This window comes from Microcebus murinus, chromosome 22, assembly GCF_040939455.1.
Source record: "Microcebus murinus isolate Inina chromosome 22, M.murinus_Inina_mat1.0, whole genome shotgun sequence".
NCBI classification, from domain to species: domain Eukaryota; kingdom Metazoa; phylum Chordata; class Mammalia; order Primates; family Cheirogaleidae; genus Microcebus; species Microcebus murinus.
The window spans coordinates 14,918,777-14,946,198 of NC_134125.1; the positions used below are offsets into that span (position 1 = coordinate 14,918,777).

Consider the following 27,422-nt stretch of genomic DNA (forward strand, 5'->3'; position numbering starts at 1 on the left):
CTGGGTCAGCGTCAGAGACCTGCATTCTCGTCCCAGCTCCAGTTACAAACAGGCTTAATTTCTCCAGAGCCTCAGTTTTCTCATCTATAAAGTGGTGATGTACAAACTGTTAATTGTTGTGAAGATACAGTACTGTGAAAACTAATACAGATGTAGATGAATCAGCCCACTTGGCCTGTCCCATAGAAGTTTATATTTACTATGACTGTAGCATCTGGTGTTGGTGACAGTGTTCAATCCCAGGAGCACACAATCCCACCTCATCTGGAACACCAAGTTTTGATACGCTGCCACAGTACTTATTGTCATTTTTAGGAACAGTAAAAACTTGCTAAGCCTACAATCCTTGCTGTTTGCTCAGTAATACGAGCCAGATAGTTGGCTCATATTCATTTTGGGAAACAATGCAATGCCACACGCAAATCCAAAACCCAGTCAAAACCTTCGTCCCAATTTTATCATGTTTTGTGTGAGATTTCAGGCAAAAGTAAGACAAAGAATAATCTTTGTAGAAAGAGGCTTATTGCAAAGAGATGCCTAAAGATAGAAACATCAATTCTGGGAAAGAGTACACTGAAAACTTTTATGCACCAACGACTGGCCAACTAGTACTTTCAAGTGGAATTATTTTCCCTGGCCTTCATCTTTGCAGGTACAGGAGGTGGTAGCCAAACTTTAAATCTCATAACCAAACTACTCAGAATACCAATTCTGTACCCAGAGAACACATCCAATCAATTTATATCTATCAGATAAAAATGAATTATATTAGCAAACACTAAACTTTCTTTAAAGTCTCTCCATGCTGCTTGTGGCTTAGGGGCTCTGGGGTGTTACTAGCATGTAATACTGTTTCCAGTGGGACCTCAGTCTTAACCCCACACATGTTTCTAGACAGAGGGTGGGACTTTGAACTCCATCACCTTCCAAAGTCATTGAAATTTCCATAGTCCAGTTCATCTTCCTTCATGTCATCTGTGCTCAGCAGAAGACTGGGACCTGGGGCAATTCCTTTTCCTGCTATTATTTAGGGCAAACAATTCTACTTCCTCAACATGTCACATTATGTACTGTGTGACAAGCTTGTTCCTAGAGCAGAGTCCCTTGGGAACTTTGTTACGCTAGCAATGTCTAATGTGCAGAAGTTGCCCAGTTAAAGTTTCTGCTGATATTGGGCCACTTGAGTGTTAGTGAACCTAAAGAGAAGGAAAGAAACTATTTGGTTTTTAATTAAATAATCCATAGATACTGCACTTCTTGACCTAAGAGGAACTGTTTTCTTCATGGTGTTTTCGTGGCTCAAAGGATTGGTATTTATTGTCCCCCAAAGCAAAGCAGCTCCTTCACATCTTCCTGGAAGTGCCAAGGCCTCATTTTTGGAACTTACTGGCCACTGCTTTTATTTTTAATACCAACGTAATTAGGTGTAGAATGAGTTTGGAAGCCCTAACTTCTAAGATCACGCTCACAAAGCACTCTTGGCTTCAAAGGAGAGATATGTTCACTCAGATTTGATTTGGCTTGGCCTCCCTAAACCACAAGAGCCAGTCCACCTCCAGGAGGAGGACCGCACAGTTGCCTCCGAGGAGCCCCAGCACTGGCTTCCTTTTAGTTTCCATTTGAAACAAGTAACATGGGGCTTCAGGACCCTATAACTTGGGCAGAAAGGCTGAAAGGACCGCGCCTCCTTTGTAATAATGTACAACAGCAATGTGAGGCATTCTTATGTTCTACTGACAGACATCAGGAAGTGTGGGTACATCACATCCAGTGACTAGAAAAAAAAAACAACGTGAAAGAGAAAAAAAAAGACTCAAAGACTGTCTGGAATATTGTATGAGCACCCTCTAAGGAAGCAGGCTTTATTTGCATTTTAAGAGTGAACACATACATGAAAAATGCTGCAACAGGTTGATATGATGCTCAGTCCCTTTTTTAAGTGACTCCCTGGGGAGAAAGTCAAAGAACTTGGGAAGCAGAGCAATGGAATGCGAACATAGAAATTACCTATGGTTCATCTTAGTGAGTAAACGACATGGCCTAACCACAGCCATTACCAAGAACTGTTTACTTCGCGTAAACGCCAGGTAAACAAAATGCCAAGCCATGTGTTTGAAACAAACGTGAAGTTGCCTATACTGGCCTTGTGTGTACAGAAGGAACTGTGGTCAGACCATGACCAAAAAAAGGCAGATGGTTATATGGAATTAAAAGCACAGTTCTTTGTGTCTAGGAACGTCTTACTGGCGACACTAACTGTATGATAACAGACGTTAACTGGAACAGTAGTTTATGTTTCTCTTCCTATCCTAAAAAGAAGCGCAACAGAGGAAATAGATGCAAAACAGAGGAGGATATTGTTTCCCGGGGTATTTCAGTGCACTGCGGGAATGCATACACGGGCCAGAGTGAGGGGTGCCCTCGGCTGTATCCTCCCCCCCAGTTCTGTGGGTCCTGGGATGGTTATTTACAGGAGGGTTTGACAAAATAGTTAACTACTAAAGGTATCCAAAAAAGGCCTGAGAAAAATCTGGTTAAAATGTATAACCTTGTATTGCTACTGATGGGAGTAGTTGTTTTTATATCTTTTAAAAATAATAAAAATTCTGTTAAAAAATATATTTATCCAGAAAGATGTTGATTTGAACTCTAAAAAGCAACGTGGAATCGTCATTTTCCCTTTAGAATGAAGAGCCATTGAGCTCTTGTTTTAAGCTCCCTTTCTGATTTCAAATCCATCTTTCCTCTCAGGTGAGACTAGGGCATGCAGTGGGTTCTTCCTAGGTGTCTACGTGGAAATCGTTCACTAGGGCAGGCGTGGAACACGCACTTGGCTTGGTTCTATGCTGTTCCAGTATTTTGGCTAGCTTGCCCGCTCCAAGAACAAGCGTCAGGTTCTGCTAGCTGCTCCTTCAGGGACAGGATTAGCTGCCTTTGATTTAGCCTGGAGGATCCTGCTCTCAAAAGGAATTGCCTTTATAAATTCAAATCAGATCCCTCAATAAGTGGAGTGAGGCGGTTTAAACTATTAGTAACATTTAAGGCTAAGGCAACAGCCATGGTCATTTGTATATCTTAATTTGATGCAAATAGTTAACCACAATCTAAAATAGATCCTGTACATATCTCCTCTTTAACTGTAGCTGGGGGTGGGAGGATGGAATAAGATGGAGATGGAGGAGGAATAATGGCAATGTCCTAGAAACCCTGTATAAAGGTAAAAATAAAGAGTAGATCAGCACAGATTACCCATTTCTTTGGTGAACAGTAAAGAAGTGTCTCAAATTCTCATAAACCCCACTCTACAAAGGCTGCTGCCGCCGCCACTGCTCTCATATATAAAAGCACCCTGACTCTGCAATAACTTGTTTTGCTATCACTCCTTAATAAAAATCTATCTACAAACCTGCAGGGATTGGGGTTTTGTCTAAAGCTGGTAGTAAAAATGTGACCTGCAAGCCAATACAGCTAATGGAAAGTGACCATGCTCTCCTCTCCGTAGCCTGGAGACAGGGCCTGCCGATCCCCAGCCCCTTCTCCACCCCAGGGAACATTCTGGATGAGCCAAGGAGCCCCTGGTTCTGCACCTGCATAAGGAAGGGGCAGCTGCCATCTGCTGCACACACGGGGTGCAGGCCCTCAGCCTGGTTGACACAGCGTCCGTGGCAGCCCAGAGCCTCTGCTTTGTGCAGAGAGGTCTATTTCTCAGTGAGTGACAGCTGTAAGACTTGCTGGAGCTCGGCCTCCTCCTCCTGGAGCCGGAGCTCACGTTCCTCCAGCTCTTTGGCAGACAGCTCCATGGCCAGCTGCAAGTCGCTATCAAAACTGCTCGTGTCACTTGGGGCACCAGTGCACGAGCCTTCAGTGCTGGTGAGGAGGCTCTCCTGGATGGCCCTGGGTTGGAAAACAGGAAAGAAAACCAAGACAGTCATTACTGTCATCATGGCAGCAGCAGCAACTACATTCCTTAACTGCTTAGCAAGTGCACAGTGTGCCAGAGACTTCAGATGCATGATGCCATTTAACCCCACGTGGCTCTGGGGGCGTGGGTGCTGTACACAGGTGAGAAACCAAAGGAGACTCAGAGGAGTTAAGCCCAGCCAAGATCACCCAGCTACTAAGTGCCAGGGCTGGGAATTGAACTTTGATCTATTTTCAAGGAAAACCCAGGCTCTCATAGGTGCCTAAAGTATTAAAAACAAAACAATGCTTTGTAAAATGAATCTTTGCACCCCCCCCCAAGATAATCTAATCATCACGGCTTTTCTCCAAACTTCCCCATCTTTAAAATTGTATGAACTTCCCACTGAGGGCGTTCAGACCCTGTGATCATCTCTTCTTCACAGAGGATCAAACCAATCAGGAAACATTGACTTGGTGCTTTTCTGCCAGTGACAATGACCCTGTGAACTAATGAGCAGTCTGTCGCTCGTTCCCAGAAACTGGCTGCAGAGAGTTCAGAGCTCCTTTCCTGAGTAGCTGCTGCAAGAGGAAGCAGGAGAGCCGACGCTCTATGTAGTCTCTCCTCTCTCCCCTGACAAGCACACACCGCCCTGCATCTATCTGCCTGGGGATCAAACGCACTGCGCCATGCACGTGCCCCTGTACTGAGAGCCCGTGTCAACCTCGATTTAATCAAAGTCACGTCAGTCACCTCTCGTACTGGTCATCATAGGCGTGTGTCTGGCTGATCCCACCATTTGAAGCTGGTCCTAGAAGTTCCTGGCAAAACAAACATGACAAGACGTGAATGCCTCTTAGAAGAAATAGGTGGCTTATTAGTAAATAAGGAAACAAAAGCCACAGGGACAAAATTAAAAATATTTACATGCCAATCATTGATAATGCTGTGTAATGAACCAATAGGGACTTGGATTACCTCGAAAATGACACCTACATGTCAGATACTATATGCCACAGCCTGACTCACAGCCACGATCTCCTCTTACGTTCCACAAAATCAGTGTATTACAAACAGCTCACCTTGTGCAAAGTTTAAATGACCAAAGCAGGTGATTCTTTCAGGGTAAGATTAGAAGACAGTTCAGTATCAGTAGTTTTTGACTTTGGCTCCTTCCCCCATCAAAGCTTATGGTCCCCAGGGTTTATGTAGATGCCGAGGGGAAAAGTTAAGGTCACTTTCGCAGGGAAAAAAAAGCTCGCTGAGCTGGCAGTGCTGTCTGGGGCGGGGGCTTCTCCCAGAAGGCCTCCCAAAGGGAATCTGCCTGCTCCAGAGTTTGGCCCTGGGCCCAGCAGCCTCAGAAAACGGAATGGGTCTGGGAGGGTGTCTATGGTGGTGGCAGGGGGAGGAGTAAAGGAGGGGGACTGACATCCCTAAGCTCTGAGACTCAAGGATAAAACCAGAAAGCCAGAAGCCTGAGCCAGTGGGGATGCTAGAGTGTGGGTACTGTTCTCAGAGCTTAGCAGCCCAGGAAGAGCAGGGCTGGGGGCTGCTTCCGCAAAGAATTCCCAGTGCCTGGCAAATAGCTGCTGAACGAATGATAGAAGAAACCAACAAACAAATAAACAGACTGCAAGACCCCACCCTAGGAGAGCCAGGAGCCATAGGAGGGAGGGGACAGACAGTTGATACCAGCAGAAGAGGACCTCAAGCCTCTGATTTTCCCAGGCAGGTGTGGCCTGGAGGGAGAACCATATAAAAGGTGACTGTTCTGCTGGGTGTGGTGGTACACACTTGTAGTCCCAGCTACTAAGGCAGCTGAAGTGGGAGGATCACTTGAGCCCAGGAGTTGAAGGCTGCAGTGAACTATGAATGCCCCTACCCATCCTGGGCAACATAGTGAGACCCCATCTCAAAAAAAAAAAAAAAAAAAGGCAACTCTTCTTACATAGGTCTGTTCTGTCCTTAGCTCTGCATTTCACTAGAGAGTCAGAGAATTTAAGGAGATGATACTCCCTGGGGAAGGAGTTGGGATTAAAATCCATATCACTACCTTCATCTGAGGCTACCAACCATGGATAACCAGAAAAAAATATGGTAGTGTGAATTAGCATGAATTTACTGCCTCAGTACTAGAAAATTATAAAGCACATCTTGAAAAATACACAATTGTGAGCTACATGGGTGAATATGAGTAAAAGCAAAGTCTATCTGAAGACATCTTGTGACTTTGCTACCTGGGGTTATGCAGATGGTCTCTTACATAACAAGCTTTTGTAAAGACACCGGGTGCATAAAATATAAAATAATCTAAGTGGCTGGGCATGGTGGCTCATGCCTGTAATCCTAGTACTCTGGGAGGCTGAGGAGGGAGGATAACTTGAGCTTCAGCTCAGGAGTTTGAGACCAGCCTTAGCGAGAGTGAGACCCCTGTCTTTACCAAAAAGAAATAAAAAAGAAACAAAAACAAAAAAACCTAGCCAGGCACTGCGGTATGCACCTGTAATCCTAGCTACCCCAGAGGCTGAGGCACGAGGATCGCTTAGAGCCCAGGAGTTGGAGGCTGCAGTGAGGTATGATGATGCCACTGCATTCTACCCAGGGCAACAGAGTGAGACTCTGTCTCAACAACAACAACAACAAAAAAGGCAACTGAATAGACCTCCTCACAAAAATTATAAAAATTGTTTTTTTTTTTTTTTTTTTTTTGAGACAGAGTCTCGCTTTGTTGTCCAGGCTAGAGTGAGTGCCGTGGCGTCAGCCTAGCTCACAGCAACCTCACACTCCTGGGCTCGAGCGATCCTTCTGCCTCAGCCTCCTGAGTAGCTGGGACTACAGGCATGCGCCACCATGCCCGGCTAATTTTTTATATACATATCAGTTGGCCAATTAATGTATTTCTATTTATAGTAGAGATGGGGTCTCGCTCTTGCTCAGGCTGGTTTTGAACTCCTGACCTTGAGCAATCCGCCCACCTCGGCCTCCCAGAGAGCTAGGATTACAGGCATGAGCCACCGCGCCCAGCCTAAAAATTATTTTTTTAAAAATTAAAATAATCTCATTAAATACCATGAATGTGCCAAACTAGTTATTTAAAGTAAATCTTCTAGGTTAGCCAACTCAGAGCCCTCCCAAACCCTCCCATTTATTCTGAGAAACGCACCTGGCCCCTGCTGGACTCCAGCAGGCTCTGCTGGATGGCAAACTGCATTATCTCGTAATCTTCATCTTGCAAATGCACATTTCTGCCGTTGTCTTGAATGTGGTAAGATTCGGGAATTTCAAACACAGACTGATCGACCTCAAAGTCTGTCACTTGGGAAGCTGAAACACAGAAGGCAACCATCCACTGTCTTTGAGTTCATTACAATGAATTTCTACTCCAATGTTTTGCAAAATTTTTTAAATTAAAAAAAAAAAAATGAAAGGACCAAAAGGATAATAATGAAGTTTGTGATTATGTGAGAACTCTTGAGGTAGAATCACAACAGAAAAAAATAATGCACAGTCATAGACTGTGAAATGAAAAGTGAAGATTTCTCTCCCTATGCCCATTCTACTATTTCCAAACTCCAGAAGTAGCCCTTTTTCTGTTGTGATTCTCCCTCAAGAGTTCTGAATTATATGCCCAGAATATACCACTATTCTGAATTATATGCTTTAGGTTTTGAAATGAACCAGTTTTGATGCACATGGCTTTAAATTTTTATTTTATTTTCATCACTGTATGTTCTCCCATTGTACTTATTAATATAGCACACTTGGCAAATTCTACAGTCTCAGGACTCCAGATTTTTGCTATTACGAATGTTACTGTCCATTATTGCGGTCGCCAGATGCCCACGTGCACAAGTTTCTTGAGGGTACATATCTAGGAGATGCTAAGTCATAGTACATATCTTCAACATACTAAGTAATGCCAAATGTTTTTTTCAATGAATTATACCAATTTACTCTTCCTGCCAAGAATGGACAAGTAATTTCTTTGCTGCACAACCTCACGAGCACACATTACCCAACTTTATTGCTACATGGGAATGTAAAATTATATATTATTGTTGAGTTAATTTGTTTTTATTTGAAGTTTTAATTTATAGAAATTAAGATGCTATCTTTTAATTCCTCTAAATACTGGTAGACTTAGGAGAAAAACCATAAGACCATCTCAATAGTTGCAGAAAAACATTTGACAAAAATCGATACTCAATAATGGTAAAAATTCTTAGGAAACTAGGAATGTAAAGGAAGAATTTCTTCCACCTAATAAAGGGCATCTACAAAAAACTAACAGCTGACATCATAGCTAATGACAAAACAGCCACTTCTCCCCTAAGATCACGAACAACTGCAAGGATGTCCATTCTTACCACCTTTAGTCAACATTGTACTGGACATCCTAGCCAGTGTAATAAGGCAAGACAAAGAAATAAAAGACTTAAGTATTGTAAAGGAAAAAGTAAGATTGTCTTTATTCACAGACATGACTATGTGTGTACGAAATTCTAAGGAATCTACAAAAAAGCTACCAGAAGTCAAATGAAATTCAGTAATGTTACAAGATACAAGGTCAAAATATAAAAATCAATTATATTTCCATATTCTATTAAATGGAAAATAAAAATAATAAATCAATTTATAATAGCATCTAAAAATATGAATTGGATTGATGCAAAGGAGCATGAAGAAATTTGGGGGCATGCAGAAATGCTCCCCATCTTGATTGCGGTGGTGGTTACAAGATGCCTGGAACTGCATCTTGTCAAAATGTCAAATACATGGATGGAACTGTCACACTTAAAATGGGAGCATTTTATTGTGTGTCTCTTGTACCTCAATAAAGTTGATTTTTTTTTTTTTTTTTTTTTTGAAACAGAGTCTTGCTTGTTGACCAGGCTAGAGTGAGTGCCGTGGCATCAGCCTAGCTCACAGCAACCTCAAACTCCTGGGCTCAAGCGATCCTTCTGCCTCAGTCTCCTGAGTAGCTGGGACTACAGGCATGCGCCACCATGCCCGGCTAATTTTTTCTATATATATTAGTTGGCCAATTAATTTCTTTCTCTTTATAGTAGAGACGGGGTCTTGCTCTTGCTCAGGCTGGTTTCGAACTCCTGACCTCGAGCAATCCACCCGCCTCAGCCTCCCAGAGTGCTAGGATTACAGGCGTGAGCCACCGTATCCGGCTAATAAAGCTGATTTTTAAGAACATGTTGTCTTTTTAATACAAGTGGGATCACACATATTCTACAAGTTGTCTTTTACTTAATCTAAACTAAATCTAAAATTTCCTTTCATCCATCCAGCAGAGAGCTATTTCATACGATACTCCAATTTCAAGCTGAATAGTATAATGACTAGATGAATTAAAAAAAACAAAAATCACAAAACAATTTTTTTTTACCTGAATCAGCCTGGGTCCCTTCCACATTTTGAGATACAGTTTCTTCGGCAGTGCTACAGCCATTAACATTTCCAAATGTAATCCGTGCATTTAAGACATGAAACAAGGGAATTTCTAACAAAATAAAAGCTCTTATGAATAAACTTTATGAGAATAATAATCAAATAGTTATCATTTATTTACTGAGTACCTACCATGCTAGTACTGTGCCAAGCACTTTTTATAAATATAATTTCATTTAATCCTAATGAGCCTTCCCAATATACAGATAGGAAAACTGAGACTCAGAGTCTTAAGCATTTTCTCCTAGATCTCAGTAAGTGATCAAGCCAGGGTAGCATTCAAGTGTCATCAATATACAACCATCCAAAATTAAAATTCCTCATGAGTAATATATATTACATATAGCATTATGCATACTAGTTTGGGTCCTAAAACGTATTAATATTTATGCATCAAAGGATCTTGGTGTCAATTGTCTTCCTCAAATAATTATCTAATTTGAAGTTTTACTTAAGGCTTGACACTAAAACAATGACTGTGTCATATTTTTATGCCTTTTTATATCTGTTAGTACCATCTGTAAATAGAACTGATGGTTAGAGATCTCCTAATTTTGATATGCAAAATAAGCCAAGAATCATCACATTTCTTTAAATCAGATTAAACCACAGGATAATTCTGACCACCTCTATTATGTCTATTATATGATATCAATACTTTGTGCTTAAAGTGCTCCAGTTCTTAGAAGCATGTTCTTCCACCCACAAAAACAGGCAGAACCTACGAGTGTCCCTGAGCTTTATTTAACAGTACCTATTTTGACAGGAAATCCAGGTGGGAATTCTAATTTGATGAAGTCTCGCAATCTTGCAAAATGAGCACTAGTTCGAGCCATTAGGTCAATGATGGGAATGACCTGTTCCACGAGAGAGAGGGGAAACTCTTCACACATCCATAGCGTTGCTTTAAACCTGCAGGATTCAACCGAGAGAAGACTGAGGCCATCTCTACCAGGTGGGAAAAGGAGATTACTGTTGTGCAGTAGGCTGGGCAGCACCAGCCCGCTTACTCCACACTCTTCCCAGAGATCTCTTGATTCAGAGCGACTGAGGGTCTATAAGCACAACGAATTCAGCTTCCCCTGAAATCTGGCAACTGGGGAAAATGACCTGCATTACAGCTTCCCCCTGGAACATCCTTAATTGACACCAAACAAGACGACATCAATAGCTAGTGGGAACCATTTCATCTGGTCAGCTGAAGCTTGCTGACAGTTAAAAAATAATAATAAGGAATTCCTCTTCAGACCATGGACGCTAGTTATAATTTTTACAAAGAGTAAACAATTAAAAAAAAAACCACCAAAATAAAAAAAAAATGAAAACAAAATAACAAATAAGGAATTCCTACATCCAATCTACATTCTATTTGGAAAGGGGCTAATAAGATGGGCAATCTACTGTTAGTTATCATGGCATAAAATAATTTAAAATTATTTTTTTTTAAAAAAGGGGCAGAGGAATGACCAGACATAACACCACAAAACAGCACAACTTCTGGAACAATCCATGAGCTGAAAATGGCGGCTGAATCTCTCTTACTTCTGTGTTCTAATTGTCAGCTCTTTCGGCCTTCCGATGTCCCTGTCTTTCAGATCAAACTCTTCGTTGAAGTACTCATCGGGCGTGATGGCTGTCGGGTTGTTTGCAGTGGCACATTCCGTGGTGAGGTCCTGCCAGCCAGAACTCAGGAGAGTCAGAAATGCCAAGTGATGCCCACAAGCGGAGGCCTAGCGCACTCAGTCTCAGAGGAGGACATGCTAACCGGCTACAGGGCAGGAAGTTCTAGTCATTAACTTATTTTTATTAAGTGACTGCACAGAAAAAGAAAATCTACAAGTGTCACCAAACTCCACGGCAAGTCTAACACAGTTCTCCACTTTAAAATATTTCTCTACTCTCCTTCACATTTTTATCTCCTACATCTAAAAGTACAAGAGATTTGGAAGACTTAAACTTTAAGTTCTGGCTCTGTCATTGTCTAGCTTTGATGATGAAAAGGTAATTTCGTTTTTCTGACACCCATTGTATCAATTTTATATAGTTATTGTGAGGATCAAGAAAGAAAATGTTTGCTAAGGTGCTCTGTTAAAGTGATAAATCCTTTTTAAGTTCCATTTTTACAGAGAGGTCCTTCGTTTATAACAGAGAAGAGAGAAAGCACCTGATTTCTAGCATCACTACCCCTCACTCATTTAATTCTCTTCCAAAATCCTCAATTCCAGCTTGAGAACACTCTTTAACCTTTTCACAGAGAGTGGCCTGCTCTGGAGCCAGGAATGGCCATCCCAAGCACAGAGAAGTCATTTCCTGTCATTAAACTGCACTGAAAGCTCACTGCTTCAACTTACCCCTTGAGCACCAAACTGGTGTTCCACAGTCCCCAGCAAAGACTCCAGTGGGTTCCTGTCCGCTACAGAGGATGGAAAAGTTTCATGTCTATTATTGTATCTTTCTTGGGGCTATAAAAAAAAATCTTGATCGTATTTTAAAGTTTCTGATCCACACTGCCTGCAGCATTGGGGAATCCATTTATAGACCGGCTGATAAAATCATCTGCAATAACCCTAAGGTGATTTGCCCTTTATCTACTATGCTTTTTGTGAGGATCTCTAAACTGGATGAACAGTTACAAGAATTAAAGCAGAACAGTGGAAAGAGTTTGGTCTTAGGAATGAACCAGATATGGGTGCCAGTCCCACCCTGGCCAGGCACGACCCAGGTGTTCTGTCAAACTGCAGTGACAGCAGCGTGATGATGGTGAACAATTAACGCATGCTCACCGATACCGCAAGAACCATTCTGCAGATTCCCATGTCGTAATCACCTAACTCTCTCGATAACTCTACGGAAGGTCCTGTATCACCTCCTTTTCACTGCTGTGGAAACTGAGGCACAGAGGGTAGGTAACTTCAGGAGGCCACGGAGCTAGCCGGGCTGGGACATGGCAACCACATATTGGCAATGCTTTGGCTCAGAGCCCAAGTTCTGTCTCCAAATCTTTGATCGTGATAGTTTGGATTAAATGCCTCACCTCAATGATAAATATTCTCCAATATTCTTATCGATTTTTTTGGCCAATCCAACAATTGTTCTTCATTAACATATAAAACATAAATAAGCCCTCACGAATGGCTTTAATTATTGCTGAAGCCAACTATGGGGGAACAGCTCCAAGAATGAGTCAGACTAAGGAAATTTTTGTAAAAAAGAAGTTAGGATTAGCATATCTCAATTGCATTAACTCCAAACTTAACTGAGCCAACAAAGGCTCTCTTTGGGCTCACTAAAAAAAAAGAAAAAAAAAGGAAGTGGGAAGGTGACAGTGATTACCTTTATATCTCTTTTTCTCCTCCTCGGTCAGGTGTTCTGTGCGTATTCTGGTTATCACACTCACATTGTTTACTGTGTAAACCTTGAGAGATGTGTGCAAAAGAAAATGGTGACACAGGGAATCAAAACTCAGAAAATACGCATAGCAAGAGCAAGAATGCTGAAGCAAAAAAATAAAAAAATAAAAAATCCAGCAACATAAAAATGAGAAATGGTTAATGATCATTAGGATCCTTCAGAGAAAAATATACAAAATATCAACTTAGAAATGCATCATCAACAGTTACTTTCCATATTTGACAGTTTTACTACTGAGGAGTTAACAGTGACAGGCTGCATCTCCCTACTGGCCCTGCTTGTGGCAAAAAAATAGCAAACAAATGTTCTGCAATGTACGTTTCCCACCTGGACTTCTATTGCACTGACCCAGACCTGTATCACGTCCTTCTACTGATTTGTGGTAATCTTATAATGGCATTGACTTAGACGGCCATCTGCTGGGCAGAGGGAAAAAGGAATGAACACGAGGTTCCCTAGACCTATGAGATTTAGAGAAAAACAGCCAGTCACTATTTCAAAGGGATGGCATGCATTGACCCAAAATTATGTAACTACCAGAGTAAATGCTCTTTATGGAGGCTGACTGCAGAATACGGCGGTCTGGAAGATCAAATAACAGTTAACAGAGAGTTAACTGCAGATGCCGTAAGTGGATTCCCAACCTTCAAAGCTGGGGAAAACACACTCAGCACTAGAACGACTGTTTCTAAATGCATCTTGCTGAGCGTGGCGTAAAAGCTGTCTCTGCTCACTCAGAGGCCACCAGGGGACCCTGCAGCACCTGGCTCCATCACAGCAAAGCCATCAATCCCTGCAGCACTGCAGGACCAAGGCAAGGCCACATTAACAGAGCTTTTCCAGCTGACAAAATGCCAGAAGACTGAATAGACGATCGTCTCCACTATTATTAATACCAACTATTTTAAATTTGTTGATGTCATGTAAATGGGCTAGGAGCCTACTGGCTACAATTAGCCTGACTGAAAAAAAAAATGGAGACTCAAAAGCTACTGTATAATATTTGAACAAACATGTTAAGTCTAATCCTTTCTCTTTTTTTCATTTTTTTTTTAAAGTCATTCCTACTGGCACAACATGTACCCATCCTCATTTCTCTATACCGTTTTTCTTTGGCATAGCTAGGGACCTCGTTGGGACATGCTATCCTATTTTCTCAAAGTCAAATAAGATAAACTAAAAAGTCCAAGTGAGAGACACATAGACAGTACTGATTCCCCAGGGCATCTTCATGGCACGGGTGCATGAAAAAATCGGAACAGACTCCTCGTTTGCATAGAAGCTAAATAGCTATATTAAATCTTATTTTAAGAGTTTCCTTTTACCTTTGCTTCGTAACCATTAACAACTTCTGCTTTATCTGTCCTCCAGCCCCAGAATCCGGATTTAGTTCTGATAAAAAGTGAACACCACAAATTTCTACATGTACAATATGCCATTGAGATTCATCCCTGCAGCCTTTAGTTTCCTTCCCCCAGCTTAAGTTAGTGAAGGACACTTGGAGACCATGGTCCTGTTGTCCACAAAAGGATGCTATCCATGACAGATGGCTCAAACATCCCCCGCCCCCTCCCACAGTTCTTAATCAATTGGCCTCACCCTGGGCATAGAAAGCCTCCCTTCTTGGCTTCTTGACAAAAACAGCCAGCATAGAGGACAGAGGTGGTGACATTTGTTAGACAGCTGTCCTAAAGAAGTGAGTGCAGATGACCAGTGTCCGAGGGATCGCCACAAGGTGGTATCTGGGTCAGAGCATGTATCTGGGTCATCTCATCTGCGGGCACAGACGTCAGTGGCGCTGTCCCCATAAGCAGCTGCATCTCAATCAAGGAATTCTTAGAACAATGAGGCCGGACCATCCCACTTCTCAGAAGAGAGCAGGTGGTCCAGGAACTCGTCACTCTGGCGAGCTGCTTGGAGAATGCCTGTGCAACGGCTTGTGGGGCGCATGTTTTGTCGGGGTTGGTGCAGCAGGGAGAAAGGATGTGAGATGCAGTTTTTCAGCCAGGCTGTTGAGTCCAGCTTGGTGGAACTGCTCTGAGAGTAGCCCAGCGTCCCAGCAGCAGCTGCAGCACTGGGAATGTGCCCCCCGAACCCGGTTATGCAACTCAACATACTCCTAAAAAAATGTACTTAAGAACCAAAAGCAGTCAAGAGGCTCTGATCCTTTTTCAAAGCAGCTTGCCTGGGAAACACTACCTCTCCTAGGGGACCCCTGCCCAGCCCTGCCCTTTGTCTAGGACATCACATCCTAGCTCCACTTGGCCCTGAGCAGGGCAACAGCCTGCCTTCTGCTCTGACCCCTGAATGAAGCGGGAGGTCATGAAGGAAGCTCAGGGAGTGGTGGCGGGTTAGCCGTGTCACAAAGCACATATGTGGTTATTCAGTTTGTTTTTCTTCTAATGGGATTTGGTAAATGAAATTAGTCCAGATGGGGCATAATGAGTTTATATATGGATTTTAGCTCCTTGGAAAAGAAGGGCTTTCAATTTTCCTACCACGTGTCTACCATGTGTGCAGCATGCCCCATGGAATGAAATAGAGGAATCCTAAAGAGATTGCATCCAATGCTAGCTGTCTCCAACGTACACTTCAGAGACAAACATAGCAGCCACGGGGGCCGGGGACCACACTCAATGGATTAATAAACCAGTCTCCTGTCAGTCATCAGTGCTTGAAAATTAAGATACTCCTTTTCATTCAAATCTTTAGTCCTTGTTTGCTTAAGTCACTTGGTATTTGGGCACAGGAAATCCTTGTTTTCTGCCAGGGTCTAATGAGGGACTACAGGAGGGCTGCGTGGGTTCCCCCTCACTCTTCATGCTCGCTGAGACGGAGCTGGGCTTTCTCCCCAGCGCCCACGTCACTCGGCTGCCTCTGCTCTGTGGGCAATCCTGCCTTCTACTCCCCTTTGCACTTCCACTCGCTGACAGCACTTTAGCTGTTAAACTCAGTGTCTATGCCCTGTTTTCAAACCAGGATCCTAAGGACTCCTTGGCTCTTGACTAACTCTGCAAGCAGAAGCATCTGGAGGTGACAGAACACCCACCTCCCTGTCTCGTGCCATTTTTACCTCTGCCTGTCTCCACTGCGACCACCACACCAAAGGCCACTTAGCAGGCACTGCGTCTTGGTGGCTGCTATGTAATTTGGAGAAAGGCTCTGAAGGTGGCAGGGAATGTTCTATTTGAGATGGGCAGAGCATAATTTTTCCAAGAGAGAAATCCAAACTGCAACCAGAGAGTATATGTTGTAGGCCAAAAAGTCATCGAGGGAGGGTATTAATCAAGCTCCAAGTAACAGATTAGAAGGGATGGACAAAAGTGACTATCCTAAAACAAGATCGCCACACCTTCCAAATTCAAACAAATGGACACCCACGCCTCTGGTTAGGAATAGACATGCTCACTTTTTGTGCTAGCAAACCTCATACTCAAGAGTGGCTCCAATCCTCTCTCGATGCACGAGCTCACTTAGCACACACTGAGTTCTGAGCACCAGAAAAAAAGCAGCTGTCTTCCAGAAATTCTCTCTCAGCAACACACTGTCAGTTGCAAAAGGAGAATTAGCTCCAACAGCTGGAAAACCTTGTGACCATACCAATACAAAATATGCTCTAGTCCTCAGCACAAATGGAATGTGCTGTCTTTTCCCATCTATGCTCAGTGGTGCAGCATTCTCTTGATAAATTATACTTAATGACAAACAATGACTCTAGTAACTCTGCTATTGAACTAAATGGGGAACTGTCTCTTCTTAAGACATCATAGAGCCATAGGCTTCAGAGACTTCAGCTCCAGGTTCACTTCTTTTTTTTCTTTCAGCTAAGGAAACAGAAAACCAGAGAGGTTAGGCCACTTGCCCAAAGTTGCACAGCTTTTTACTAGCCCTGCTGATGGCGTTCAGTTGTTCCAACTCTCACCTCTACCAATAGGCAGTGGCAGGGAGGGCAACCTCCTCTATCTTCCGGCCTCACGATCAGAGGCCTAAGCTCAAGGTGCCCTCACTGTCCTCAGAGGCTGAAGCCTCCAAGACCCTCCCAGGTAAAGCCAGCCAGTCCCTAAGCTTTGCTAACCCCGGAAGACCACAGAGACTGGCAAAAAGGACCGACCCTGCCCACGGGCGTGCGATGCTCCTGCAGAGGCAGTAGCGGCACCTGGACACCACGCAGGCTGGACATTCGGGGGTTTGCCCTTCTGCTACGAACAGACACGCTCATCCCACAGCTCTGTCTAAACTAGAACAGGGCACTCAACAAGCGTTATGCTCGACTAAACAGAAATCTTTCAGTTTTATTAACCAATTTTATATTGGAAACAAAGCAGAAAAGAAAAATAAAATGAGAGGACAGTTAGTGTATTCACTGAGAGAACAGAAAGCCTAAATCTAGGATAACAGTGCCCATTTGGGCTCAGGTTAGGCCACTCTGGTTTACGGAGGGCTGGATGTGACACCCTAGGCAAACACTAGAAGGGCTCTTGTGTCAGCGTGTCCCACAGTAGAAACACTCAGACAAACAGCTTTGACAGCCTCCACTTCCTTCCACTCGAAGGCCCTCCACGTCCTCTGCGTGACCCAGAAGATGACGACCAGTGTCGGTGTTCCCATCTGGATCAACCAAGAAGGCACAGACCTCTCTAGAGAATGATTCTCGTAGAGTCTGGAACAGAACCAAACCCCCTCCAGACTCTTGCTCTAAGCTAGTAAGTCTCACAGTTAGCAAAAAGAACCACATTTAACTATGTAGTGAGTTTGACTTTGACTATTCAGTACATTCAATACTGGGTCAATTCCAGCTTCCAGAAATGCAAAGCTCCATGGTTTGGGACTAGGGAGGGTTATGGGTCCACAAATAGCAAGACAAAAATAAGATTCAAGAAAAACCCACCAGAGAAGGCCCATAAAAGAACATGAAGACATTTCTCCAAGATTTAACCAATGTGCTATAAAAATGACAGACAATGTTATAGAATGACAGCTACAGTTTCTATTTGGTTAAGAGTAGACATCAATTTTGAAACCCATGAGTGTTTGTTATGTCATACTAAAAAAATCCTGATCCATCTGTAATTCTAATTAATACAATACATGTCCCTAAAGATGGCAGCACAGGGATTAGACATTAAAATTCAGAGTCTACATTCGTACCTTTCAAAGGCAATATTTTTAGTATCGAGGCTGGTGTTAATGACTGGGCTTGTGAGCCGCCGCTCAACTTCCCTGCTTTTTGGCTTCATCAAGTCCAGACTGAGGCGCTCCATTTCTTGGGAAAGGTCAAAGTGTTCAGTGGTCACCACTTTGTCATCGTGGTTGACTTCCATCAACTCTGCCCAGTTGTCTGTTATGGAAAATGAGGGCATAACTAAGCACAAAACAAGGAAGATGCAAAACAAGGAAGGCTCATATGTGAAAATGCATCATTTCACATTTTTCCTCCCAGGTGCTACGTGACAAATGCTAAAGTGTATTGATTACCGACTACCCACCTGTACAGAGATTATGGGGCCAGCTTTCCACAATTCACAGGAGGCTCTGAGCCATCTTCCCCAAAGATGCAAAATGTCTGATAATTTGCATTCTTTACTAGCAACACATTTCATCTATGTCCTTTATGCAATATATTAGTACATAATCAATATAAATTATGCATGCACAACACTGGGTGGGCAATGCATTTCTCACCCTCCATTAGGAGGGCCACGCCTGATGATGGCGGGGATACACAGAGACACGGCAGAATGCTTGTGCTCAAAGGCTAAGGAAAGTCACATGCCACAAGGGTAATAGTGCTGAGCAGTAAAGGACGCATGTAGGAGGACCAGCCAGAGCTGAATAATTAATAAGAATAACCAAGGGAAAAAAAACATGCCCCAGAAAGGATCAGACAGAAAAGGCACATGAACCTGGGTTAGAAATCACCCTGTAATTTAGCTTGAGCAGTGATTACTAGAACAGAATCACTCACCTTCTCCCTTAAATATAAAACTACGCCTCCCTCTTATCCAGCTCATGTTTTCAAATCCCAGCAAGGTGATATCGACGCGCAGTTTGGCACCGCTTTTCCAAATGCGACAGACGTCATTCGGGCATATTCTGGAAACCAAGGGCACTGGAGAAGAGAAGCAAACTACTGAGAAAACCCAAGGGCCACGTGTAACACCTGGCCCAGAAATCAAGATGCTGATTTCAGTAAAAGGAGGGGAGTGGCAAGATGATGAGTGTCAAATGGTAACAGAACTGGACTCCCTGGTGCCGCATTTATCATACGGGAAGTCGTGCTTATTCCATTTGTCAGAGTAAACTCTACAAGAAATTTCCCAAGAGTATTCTCAATCCCAAAATGAACCCCACTTCTCAACCCAGGCCAGAGCTAGAGAGCACGTCCATCTGGCCTTTCTCGTTCACATGTGCTGCCGTTGCCATATGGCTCTGGCCTACCATATTGTCACATCTGCCACGCGGGATGGCAAGTGTCTAAAATGATGCCACTTCTTAAAACCTAAAGTTAGAGCGATTATTTGCATTAGAAAAAGACCCCTTAGTTCCTCGGAACAATCTGAAGTTCTCTTCTTTTATATACTTTTTACTTCATTTAAATGTTTCCTTACAAATATGACTTGCCCGAAAGGGAAGTCTGGAAATAGACATGGCTGAAACCCCGGGAGTTAGGGATTAACTGATCTACAAGAAATAAAAGTAGAAGATCTATGAAAACACACTGTTAGTCAATTGCCTTACATAATACTTTGTAGAAAGACATCCATTTTGTAAAAAAAAAAAAAACCAACCGAGTTATTCCAATATTCACCTCTTCTCCTTTAGAAACAATTTTAAAAGAATTAAGTTAAACCACATAAGGAAGTGAGTAAATTACAGTAAATCTACTAAATAAAATTTTAGCAATTTAAAGTGACATTTTAAAAACTAATAATACGGATGTCATCTATAAGCAATGAAAGGAGAAAACAAAACTGCCCATACACTATATTTAGATGCTTAGGGGAAAAAGTCCTGTGTGTGGGAGGTAAAGACTAGGGAAAAAACAACGAAAGCATTAACAGTAGTTGAGTTTAAATGGGAACTATAGGTGACTATCTTTCCTTATTCTTCTCTATGCATTTCCTAGGTTAAAAAAAATACATGTAACTTTTATAAAGGAAAAATAAACTTACACTCAGGCTAAGTAAATTTAGAAAGAGAAACAAACTATAAGCCCACAGCCACTCACCCCAGCTGGTGAACTCCCATTTCATCTGCACATAGAAATCTGGTGCCTAAAGGGGCAGACAAAGGTTTAAAATAGATTACTCTTGGCACTATTAACTAAACACAAACACAGCGAGGGTTAATAGGGTTAAAAAAATAATAAAAAAAAACCTGGGTTTAAAAAAATTAAGAGAGAACAGAGAAAATAAGCAGCAGCTAACATGTAAGCCCATGACTTACTTTGTATTCAGGCTGTTATTTTACTTTGATATGAAATATATCTCAACGGTTAAGAAAGTTAAGAGAAAGCAACGATGTTGGCAGGGGATAAAACCTGCTTTGGGGTGTAGTCAGGTTCCTACCAGCAACAGAAAGACGAGCATGAGAGGCCTTAAGACACTGCCACCCAATGTGGGCAACAGCCTATTCTAAGCGAAGAGAAAGGAATGTCAATTTCATCTATTCTACAAGGAACTTTTCTGTAAAAGGCTTTCTGTGCTCGGAAGTGCTTTATATTTATGGGACTACTCCATGAAACTCAGAGAGATTGCTGGACATCACTCCCCTCAGGAAGTTGCCTTTCCCTCCAGTTCACAGAAAATTTTGCCCCGCTCTCTCTTAAACTTGTAGAATTTGGCTTTTTGAACTCTTATACTATCAGAGCAGCCCTGTTTAGGATTATTTTCTTACCTACCGTGAATTCTTATAGAAGGTTATTTTTTTTAACCCTTTTTGTTTGTTTTTCTTTTAGTCTCTCAACAATAGAAGGTTCTTAAAGATTTAAGAAATTCAACAGTTATCATCCAAGAAGAGAAATGCTAGAAATTCCAGGTGTTCGCCTGTTCCCTAACACTCCCCCCCTGTCTTCGCCATGGTTTTTACAGAAGCACAGGGCAGTAAGGCCAAGAATCTACCCTGGAGTAAAACCAGCCAGGACCCCAATGTTGGGCAAAGTCAACCTCTAAGAGATAGCTCATAAGAAAGACTGGCACCTGTTACAAGGAGACACAGTTGAAAGATAAGACTTCAACAAAGACTTCTCTGGTGCTATTAAGAACACAAGTCATTTCTGGGCTGTCTGTAACTTCATGCAGAGAATATAACTTAATGCAGTCCATTGACATGGATCAATACGGGTTAGAAAAAAATCCTTTACACTGAATTTTTTAAATGAAGGGTGACCCCATGCTAAATAAGTCATTTTCTGATTTGTCAAAGGGCAAATGATATAGTTCCTCCTGCAGTAAGTTAGATAACAAATCCATATGATCTCTGCACACTCGTAAATGCATACCTATTTTTAAAACAACACATACAACTATTGCGTATTTCACAGGAAGTTTCATTGTGGTATATGGGAAATGAATAACTTAGGCATGATTTAGCTTAAGTGCCACAGAAATTTTCTTTTTAAAGTGTGTTCAAATAATGAGCAATGATTGTCTTACTTACAAGAAAGCTGTTCGTTTTCTGATAGAGTTACTGATTTTTTTCAATAAATAAAGGCAATGGATTAAAAGTTGCAAAATACTAGTGGCTAGAAGTGACAAGCTTGGCAAAGATAAGCTGCACACAAGACCTCTGAGCCTCAACAGGTCCTGAAAATCCCCGTATGGTCGTGGATACTTAGCACAGCTTCTTTAAGAATACTCAGCCTTTAAGAAAACAGACACCCAGACAAATTGTGTTTGACGTCCATTTTCCTTAACGTATAAATTTGAAATAGCACTTAAAAGGGTAAGCCCAGTAACTTAGAAACATAATTTGTTAAAGACCCCAAACTTCAACAACTGGAAAGGCAAAAGAATGATGCTACTTGATACTCAATAGATCATATTCACTATTCACAAAATTCTTTAGGAAGGCATGCAAGGCTGTCAAACTATGTCTCCAGTTATTGTGCTGGCATGTGGCGGAAACTATGGCATGGTCACATTTTTACGGATACCTCAAGAATTTTTTGGAGCAGCTCAGGAACTCCCTCCAGGGCCATGGATGTGTTGTGGTAGTCTCGATGCTGAAGGACTGTGTACACCATCTCGGGATCGCCAGTGCTCACGGCCTCGTGTAAAACTGGGAAACAAAAGGGTGACATTTCATCACTTTCTGACCAATTCCAAAGCCAGGGTGAAAAGTATCTTATTAATCAAACACCAAAATTTTCTTCAAAGCAGGAGAGACTGTAGTCCAACCTTATCATTTGTGAACATGACTTCTGATTCCTAGCTCTAAGTAAAAAAAAGAAAAAGAAAACAGGGCCTTCTTAGCATTTTGATCTTATCCCTACCCCTACCCTTCTTACCACTGGTTCTGAAATCCTGACAAGGTTTGAGAGCCATCATACTGGCTTTAACCGTATGATGACACAACTGTGATTACGGAATCACAGGCGGGCAGGGCTTGTGCAGGCAGGGCTAGATCTGGCGGGCAGGGCTTGTGCTAGGAGTATCCTTGCTCCATCAACACAAAATTATTCTGACCAACAGTAAGAGAGCTTGCAAAAAAAGTGAAATGTCAGGATTTCACTGGAAGAAGCTACTTCTAAGTATAATTTCTTTTTGAGTGTTGCCTATCCTGATAGATTCACTGCAGTGACCACCCTATTCCTCAAAGAAAACTGGCCTCCATGCTCACGCATGGTGGAAGAAGTTTGCACCAAGAGCTGTTCCTAGATGAAGAGTCACTCTCTATCCAGGGCTCTGGCCCAGGACACAATTGTGTTGCAGAACAACCAGCATCCTCCCTGGCTCCCATTTGCTCATCCCAGCCCCTAATCGCAAGAGAGGAAGAGTCTTAACGATGACTCTAAGGAAAATAGTAATTGAGACTGGCCTTAATTCAGAAAGAGAAACCGAAATGAATGACTTTCAATTATTTAAAAGTATACTTGCCTGTCCATCCCTGGCGATTTTCTTTTGTCACATCTGCTTTGTGTCGGAGCAAGACTCGAGCAGATTCCAAATGTCCCAAAGAAACAGCAAGATGCAGTAACGTTCGACCTCGTGGGTCCAGAGCCTCCACATTCTGTGAAGTAAACACTGGCCTTTATACAATTGGATATGTTATATTAAAATGTAGAAATGTATTTGAGACATATGTAAGGTATAAAAAATAGAAAACAGTATTTGTACATTAATGACAGCATCATAGGCCCAAAGAGGTATGTTTGCATTTAGGCATGGTTGAAATATAAATCTAGACATTGTAAGTAAAGATGATAGTTACTGAGTTCCTTTTTTCTATAAAGTTAAGTGCCTAATAAATAAATGTTGGCAACGGGCCTCAGATCATCCAAGACAACTTTAAGCTCTCAACAGCACTCGAATTAATTCTAAATAAGGCCAGGGCTTCCATGAAATGCAATCACCCTATAAAGTTGAACATGGAGGATTTCTCAAGCTCATATCAGCATTCAAGTCTAGAACAGGAAGTGCAGGACTTTAATCAAAACTGAAAGTACAGAAGATAATTTGGGTCAGAATAAAATTACATTCTCCGGCTGGATTCCCACCAAAACACCACTCTTACTGTGCATTGAGTTCCAAGTGTCCCGAAGTAGCACATAAATCCAGCAGCGTCTGCAGGTCCTACAGACAAGGAGCATGATCTGCCAGGCATGTATGTGGATATATTTATAGAGAAATGTACGAACACACACGTTATTTCAGTCCACCCCCTCCAGGGTTTTCTTCCCTGTGCTAGACAAGCACATTTGGCTTTCATCTCTTCGTTCCTATCCTGCCTCCCTGGCCCTCCTTTCGGCACCCGCACTGGGTCTGCAGAGCCACACAGCAGTTTTTCTGCTGTGAGCTAAGTCTCGATGACTGGGTATTGCTGCAAAATATGGCTCTGAAAGTTCTCTCAAGGACACGATAAACTGCCATGGGACTTTTGGAATGTTAAACCTTTTTAAAGACTATAATGCATCTTCGAAATTGTGCTTTATCTTGATTTGAGATGCTGGTTGTTGTCCAGGCACTAACTGCAATCTCCAAAGAGATACAGAAGGTGCCACTTAGGAGGGAAGCTAAAGCAGGATTGTGGGCAAACCACCACGATCCTACAGCTATTAAACATCCTTGCTTTGCTAAAATTACATCATGGTTATTGCACAGTGAAGATAAGAACTGTTCTCGAGGAATAATAGAAGAGGCTGAAGGCATTCTGCTACCTGAACATGAGTCCTCCTGGACTAATCATAGGCCTCAATGTCCTCCCAGGTGCTGAAATACCATCACATCTCCTGGAATGTGGTCCCCACCACCTCCCATGATTCCCTGACTTGTCCCAAGGCTTGTCTATGACACCAAAGAGATAGAGAATTCCAAAGAGTAGAGTCCAAGTCTTTATTTTCCAGCTTCTGCCACCCTAGTGTCTAACTTGCTTTAAATAATTGTTTTCTTAAAAGTAAGAAGGCTATGAACTTACGACGACGTATGACCTTAGTTCAAGTTTAACAGGAAAGAAATAATTAGCAAACTCATTATCTTCCCACACATCTATTATATAAACTAAGTATTGTCTTACCTAACAAATTCAATCTAATGAAAAGGGCTAGGTTTAGCACACTGACTGATAAATAGGGGACCAGTAGCAATATTTACCACCGGAAAGGTTACTTGCAGATGGTGATTATTAAAAAAAAATAAATAACACAGGAAAGGGGAAACTCTACTTACTACAGTTCATACCTCAGAACAGAACTAACATCTCAGAGCAGGTATTAACACTCAAACTATGATGTACAAAATAAAAGCCAATACATTAACTTTTTCTAATTTTGGACCACAGAGAAAAACATATATAAGTCACAGAGCAGCACACTTTACATGGCTAATTAAAACTCTTCAGAGAGTCCCATGCTTCTTTCCTCACTTGAAAGGGGGGGGGGGTGAAGATCTCATAATGTATTATAGTGACAATGTGATTTAAAAACAATGGGTTAATAAAGATTGGAAAGGAAATAAGTCAAATAGAGAGTTGAAAAACAATAGAGAAAATCAACAAAACCAAAAGTTGCTTCTTTGAAAATGTCAACAAAACTGACAAACATTTAGTTAGACTGACCAAGAAAGAAAGAGAGAAGACTCAATTACTAAAATCAGGAATGAAAGATGGGATCTTATTAGCAACTCTATAGAAATATTAGGTTACTTAATAAATAGGTTTATAAAGGAAGACTATGAACTAACTATATGCCAACAAATTAGATAACTTAGATGAAAAAGACAAATTCCTAGAGAGACACAAACTGGAAAAACTGACTCAAGAAGAAATATTAAATCAGAATAAATTTATAATAAGAGATAGAATCAACAATTGAAAAACTACACACCAAAAAAGGGCAGGCCCAAATGGCCTTACTGGTGAATTCTATCAAACATTTATAGAATCAATACCAATTCTTCACAAACTCTTCCAAGAAATAGAAGGAAAACTTTCCAACTCATTATATGAGCCCAATAGTATCCTGATGACAAATGCATCATAAGAAAACCACAGACTAATATCTTTCATGAATACAGATGCAAAAATCCACAGTGGTGTGTGCCTGTATTCCTAGCTACTCCGGAAGCTGTAGGGGGAGGCTCTCTTGAGCCCAGGAGTTCAAGGCTGCAGTGAGCTATGATCACACCATTGCACTCCAGCCTGGGCAACAGAGCAAGACCCTGTCTCAAAAAAAAAAGAAAAAAAAAAGAGGGAGAAAGATGCAAATATCCTTACCACCTATACTAGAAACTAAATTTAGCAACATATAAAAAGGGTTGTTACATACTGTGACCAAGTGAGATTTATACTACAAATGCAAGAATGGTTTAACATCTGATAATCCTATAACCTTAATGGTAATAGGATAAAACAAAAAATACAAGATCATCTCAACAGATGCACAAAAAGCATTTGACAAAATCTAACACCCATTCATGATGATAATAATAATAAAAAAAAGAACTTCTCAACAAATTAGGAATACATGGGAACTTCCTTAAAGAGCATCTATGAAAAACCCACAGCTAAGATCATACTTAATAGTGAAAGACTGGGTGCCTGCCCCCTAAAATAAGGAAAAAGATAAAGATGCCCTATTTCACCACTTCTATTCAACATTGTACTAGAGTTTCTAACCTGGGCAAAAAAAAGAAAGGAAAGAAAGAAAGAGGAAAGAAAAGAAAGAAAAGAAAAAAAAAGGAAGGGAGGGAGGGAAAGAAAGAGTATCCAGATTGGAAACAAAGAAGTAAAACTATCTCTATCCACAGATGCCATGTTTTCATTAACAGAAAATCCTAAGAAATCCTAAAAAACTATTAGAACTATTAAATGAGTTCAGCGAAGTTGCAGGATACAAATCGATACACAAAAATCAACTGTATTTCTGTATACTTGTAATGAACAACTCAAAAATGAAATTGAGTAAACAATTCCATTTACAATAGCATCAAAAATAATAAAACATTTAGGAATAAATTTAACAAAAGTACAAAGCTTATGTTCTGAATACTCTAAAGCTTTGTTGAAAGAAATTAAAGATCTAAATAAATTGAAAAATAGCCCATGCTCACGGTTCAGAAGATTTAGTATTGTTAATAATGTTAATAATGACAGTATTTGTCAAACAGGTATAGGTTCAATGCAATTCCCATCAAAATCTCAGCTGGTTTTTTGCAGAAATTGACAAGCTGATCCTAAAATTCATATGGAAATGCAAGGAACCTAGAATAGCCATCCTGAAAGCAAAAGTCCAGGGACTTACGCTTGTCAGTTTCAAAACTTAGGGCCGGGTGCAGTGGCTCACGCCTGTAATCCTAGCACTCTTGGAGGCTGAGGTGGACGGATTGCTCAAGGTCAGGAGTTCAAGACCAGCCTGAGTAAGAGCGAGACCCCCGTCTCTACTATAAAAAATAGAAAGAAATTAATTGGCCAACTAATATATATATATAGAAAAAATTAGCCAGGCATAGTGGCACATGCCTGTAGTCCCAGGTACTCGGAAGGCTGAGGCAGCAGGATTGCTTGAGCCCAGGAGTTTGAGGTTGCTGTGAGCTAGGCTGATGCCACGGCACTTACTCTAGCCTGGGCAACAAAGCAAGACTCTGTCTCAAAAAAAAGAAATAATTTTTCAACACTTAGTACACAAAGCCACAGCAATAAAGACAGTGTTGTACTGGCACAATGACAGACATATAGGTTGAAGGAACACAATTCGGAGTCCAGAAATAAACCGACATATTTATGATCAATTGATTTTTAACAAGGGTGCCAAAATAATTCTCTGAGAAAGAACAGTCCTTTTAAGAAATGGTGCTTGGAACAACTGGATATTCACATGCAAAAGAATAAAGTTTCGTATATACTATACATGAAAATTGGCTCAAATTGATCATAAACCCAATGTAAGTGCTTAACTGATAAAAACCCAGAAGAAAACACAGGGGTACATCTTGGT

The 27,422-nt window shown here is 41.5% G+C and overlaps 1 protein-coding gene across 1 annotated transcript in view; it reads right to left on the bottom strand.

Annotated features, from left to right (window-relative positions):
• Window positions 1-1,830: 1,830 nt before the first annotated feature.
• Window positions 1,831-27,422, bottom strand: part of ANKRD13A (ankyrin repeat domain 13A) — a 33,295-nt gene continuing 7,703 nt past the window's right edge. The window contains exons 2-15 of the mRNA XM_012756619.2: window positions 22,870-23,002; window positions 21,927-22,051; window positions 20,001-20,046; window positions 18,738-18,881; window positions 17,921-18,110; window positions 14,098-14,164; window positions 12,695-12,776; window positions 11,713-11,774; window positions 10,904-11,034; window positions 10,116-10,273; window positions 9,300-9,413; window positions 7,065-7,225; window positions 4,655-4,722; window positions 1,831-3,894 (exon numbers count right to left, since the gene is read on the bottom strand). Of these exons, the coding sequence (XP_012612073.1) occupies window positions 3,699-3,894; window positions 4,655-4,722; window positions 7,065-7,225; window positions 9,300-9,413; window positions 10,116-10,273; window positions 10,904-11,034; window positions 11,713-11,774; window positions 12,695-12,776; window positions 14,098-14,164; window positions 17,921-18,110; window positions 18,738-18,881; window positions 20,001-20,046; window positions 21,927-22,051; window positions 22,870-23,002 (1,677 nt within the window). The 3' untranslated portion in view covers window positions 1,831-3,698. The remainder of the gene's footprint in view (window positions 3,895-4,654; window positions 4,723-7,064; window positions 7,226-9,299; window positions 9,414-10,115; window positions 10,274-10,903; window positions 11,035-11,712; window positions 11,775-12,694; window positions 12,777-14,097; window positions 14,165-17,920; window positions 18,111-18,737; window positions 18,882-20,000; window positions 20,047-21,926; window positions 22,052-22,869; window positions 23,003-27,422) is intronic.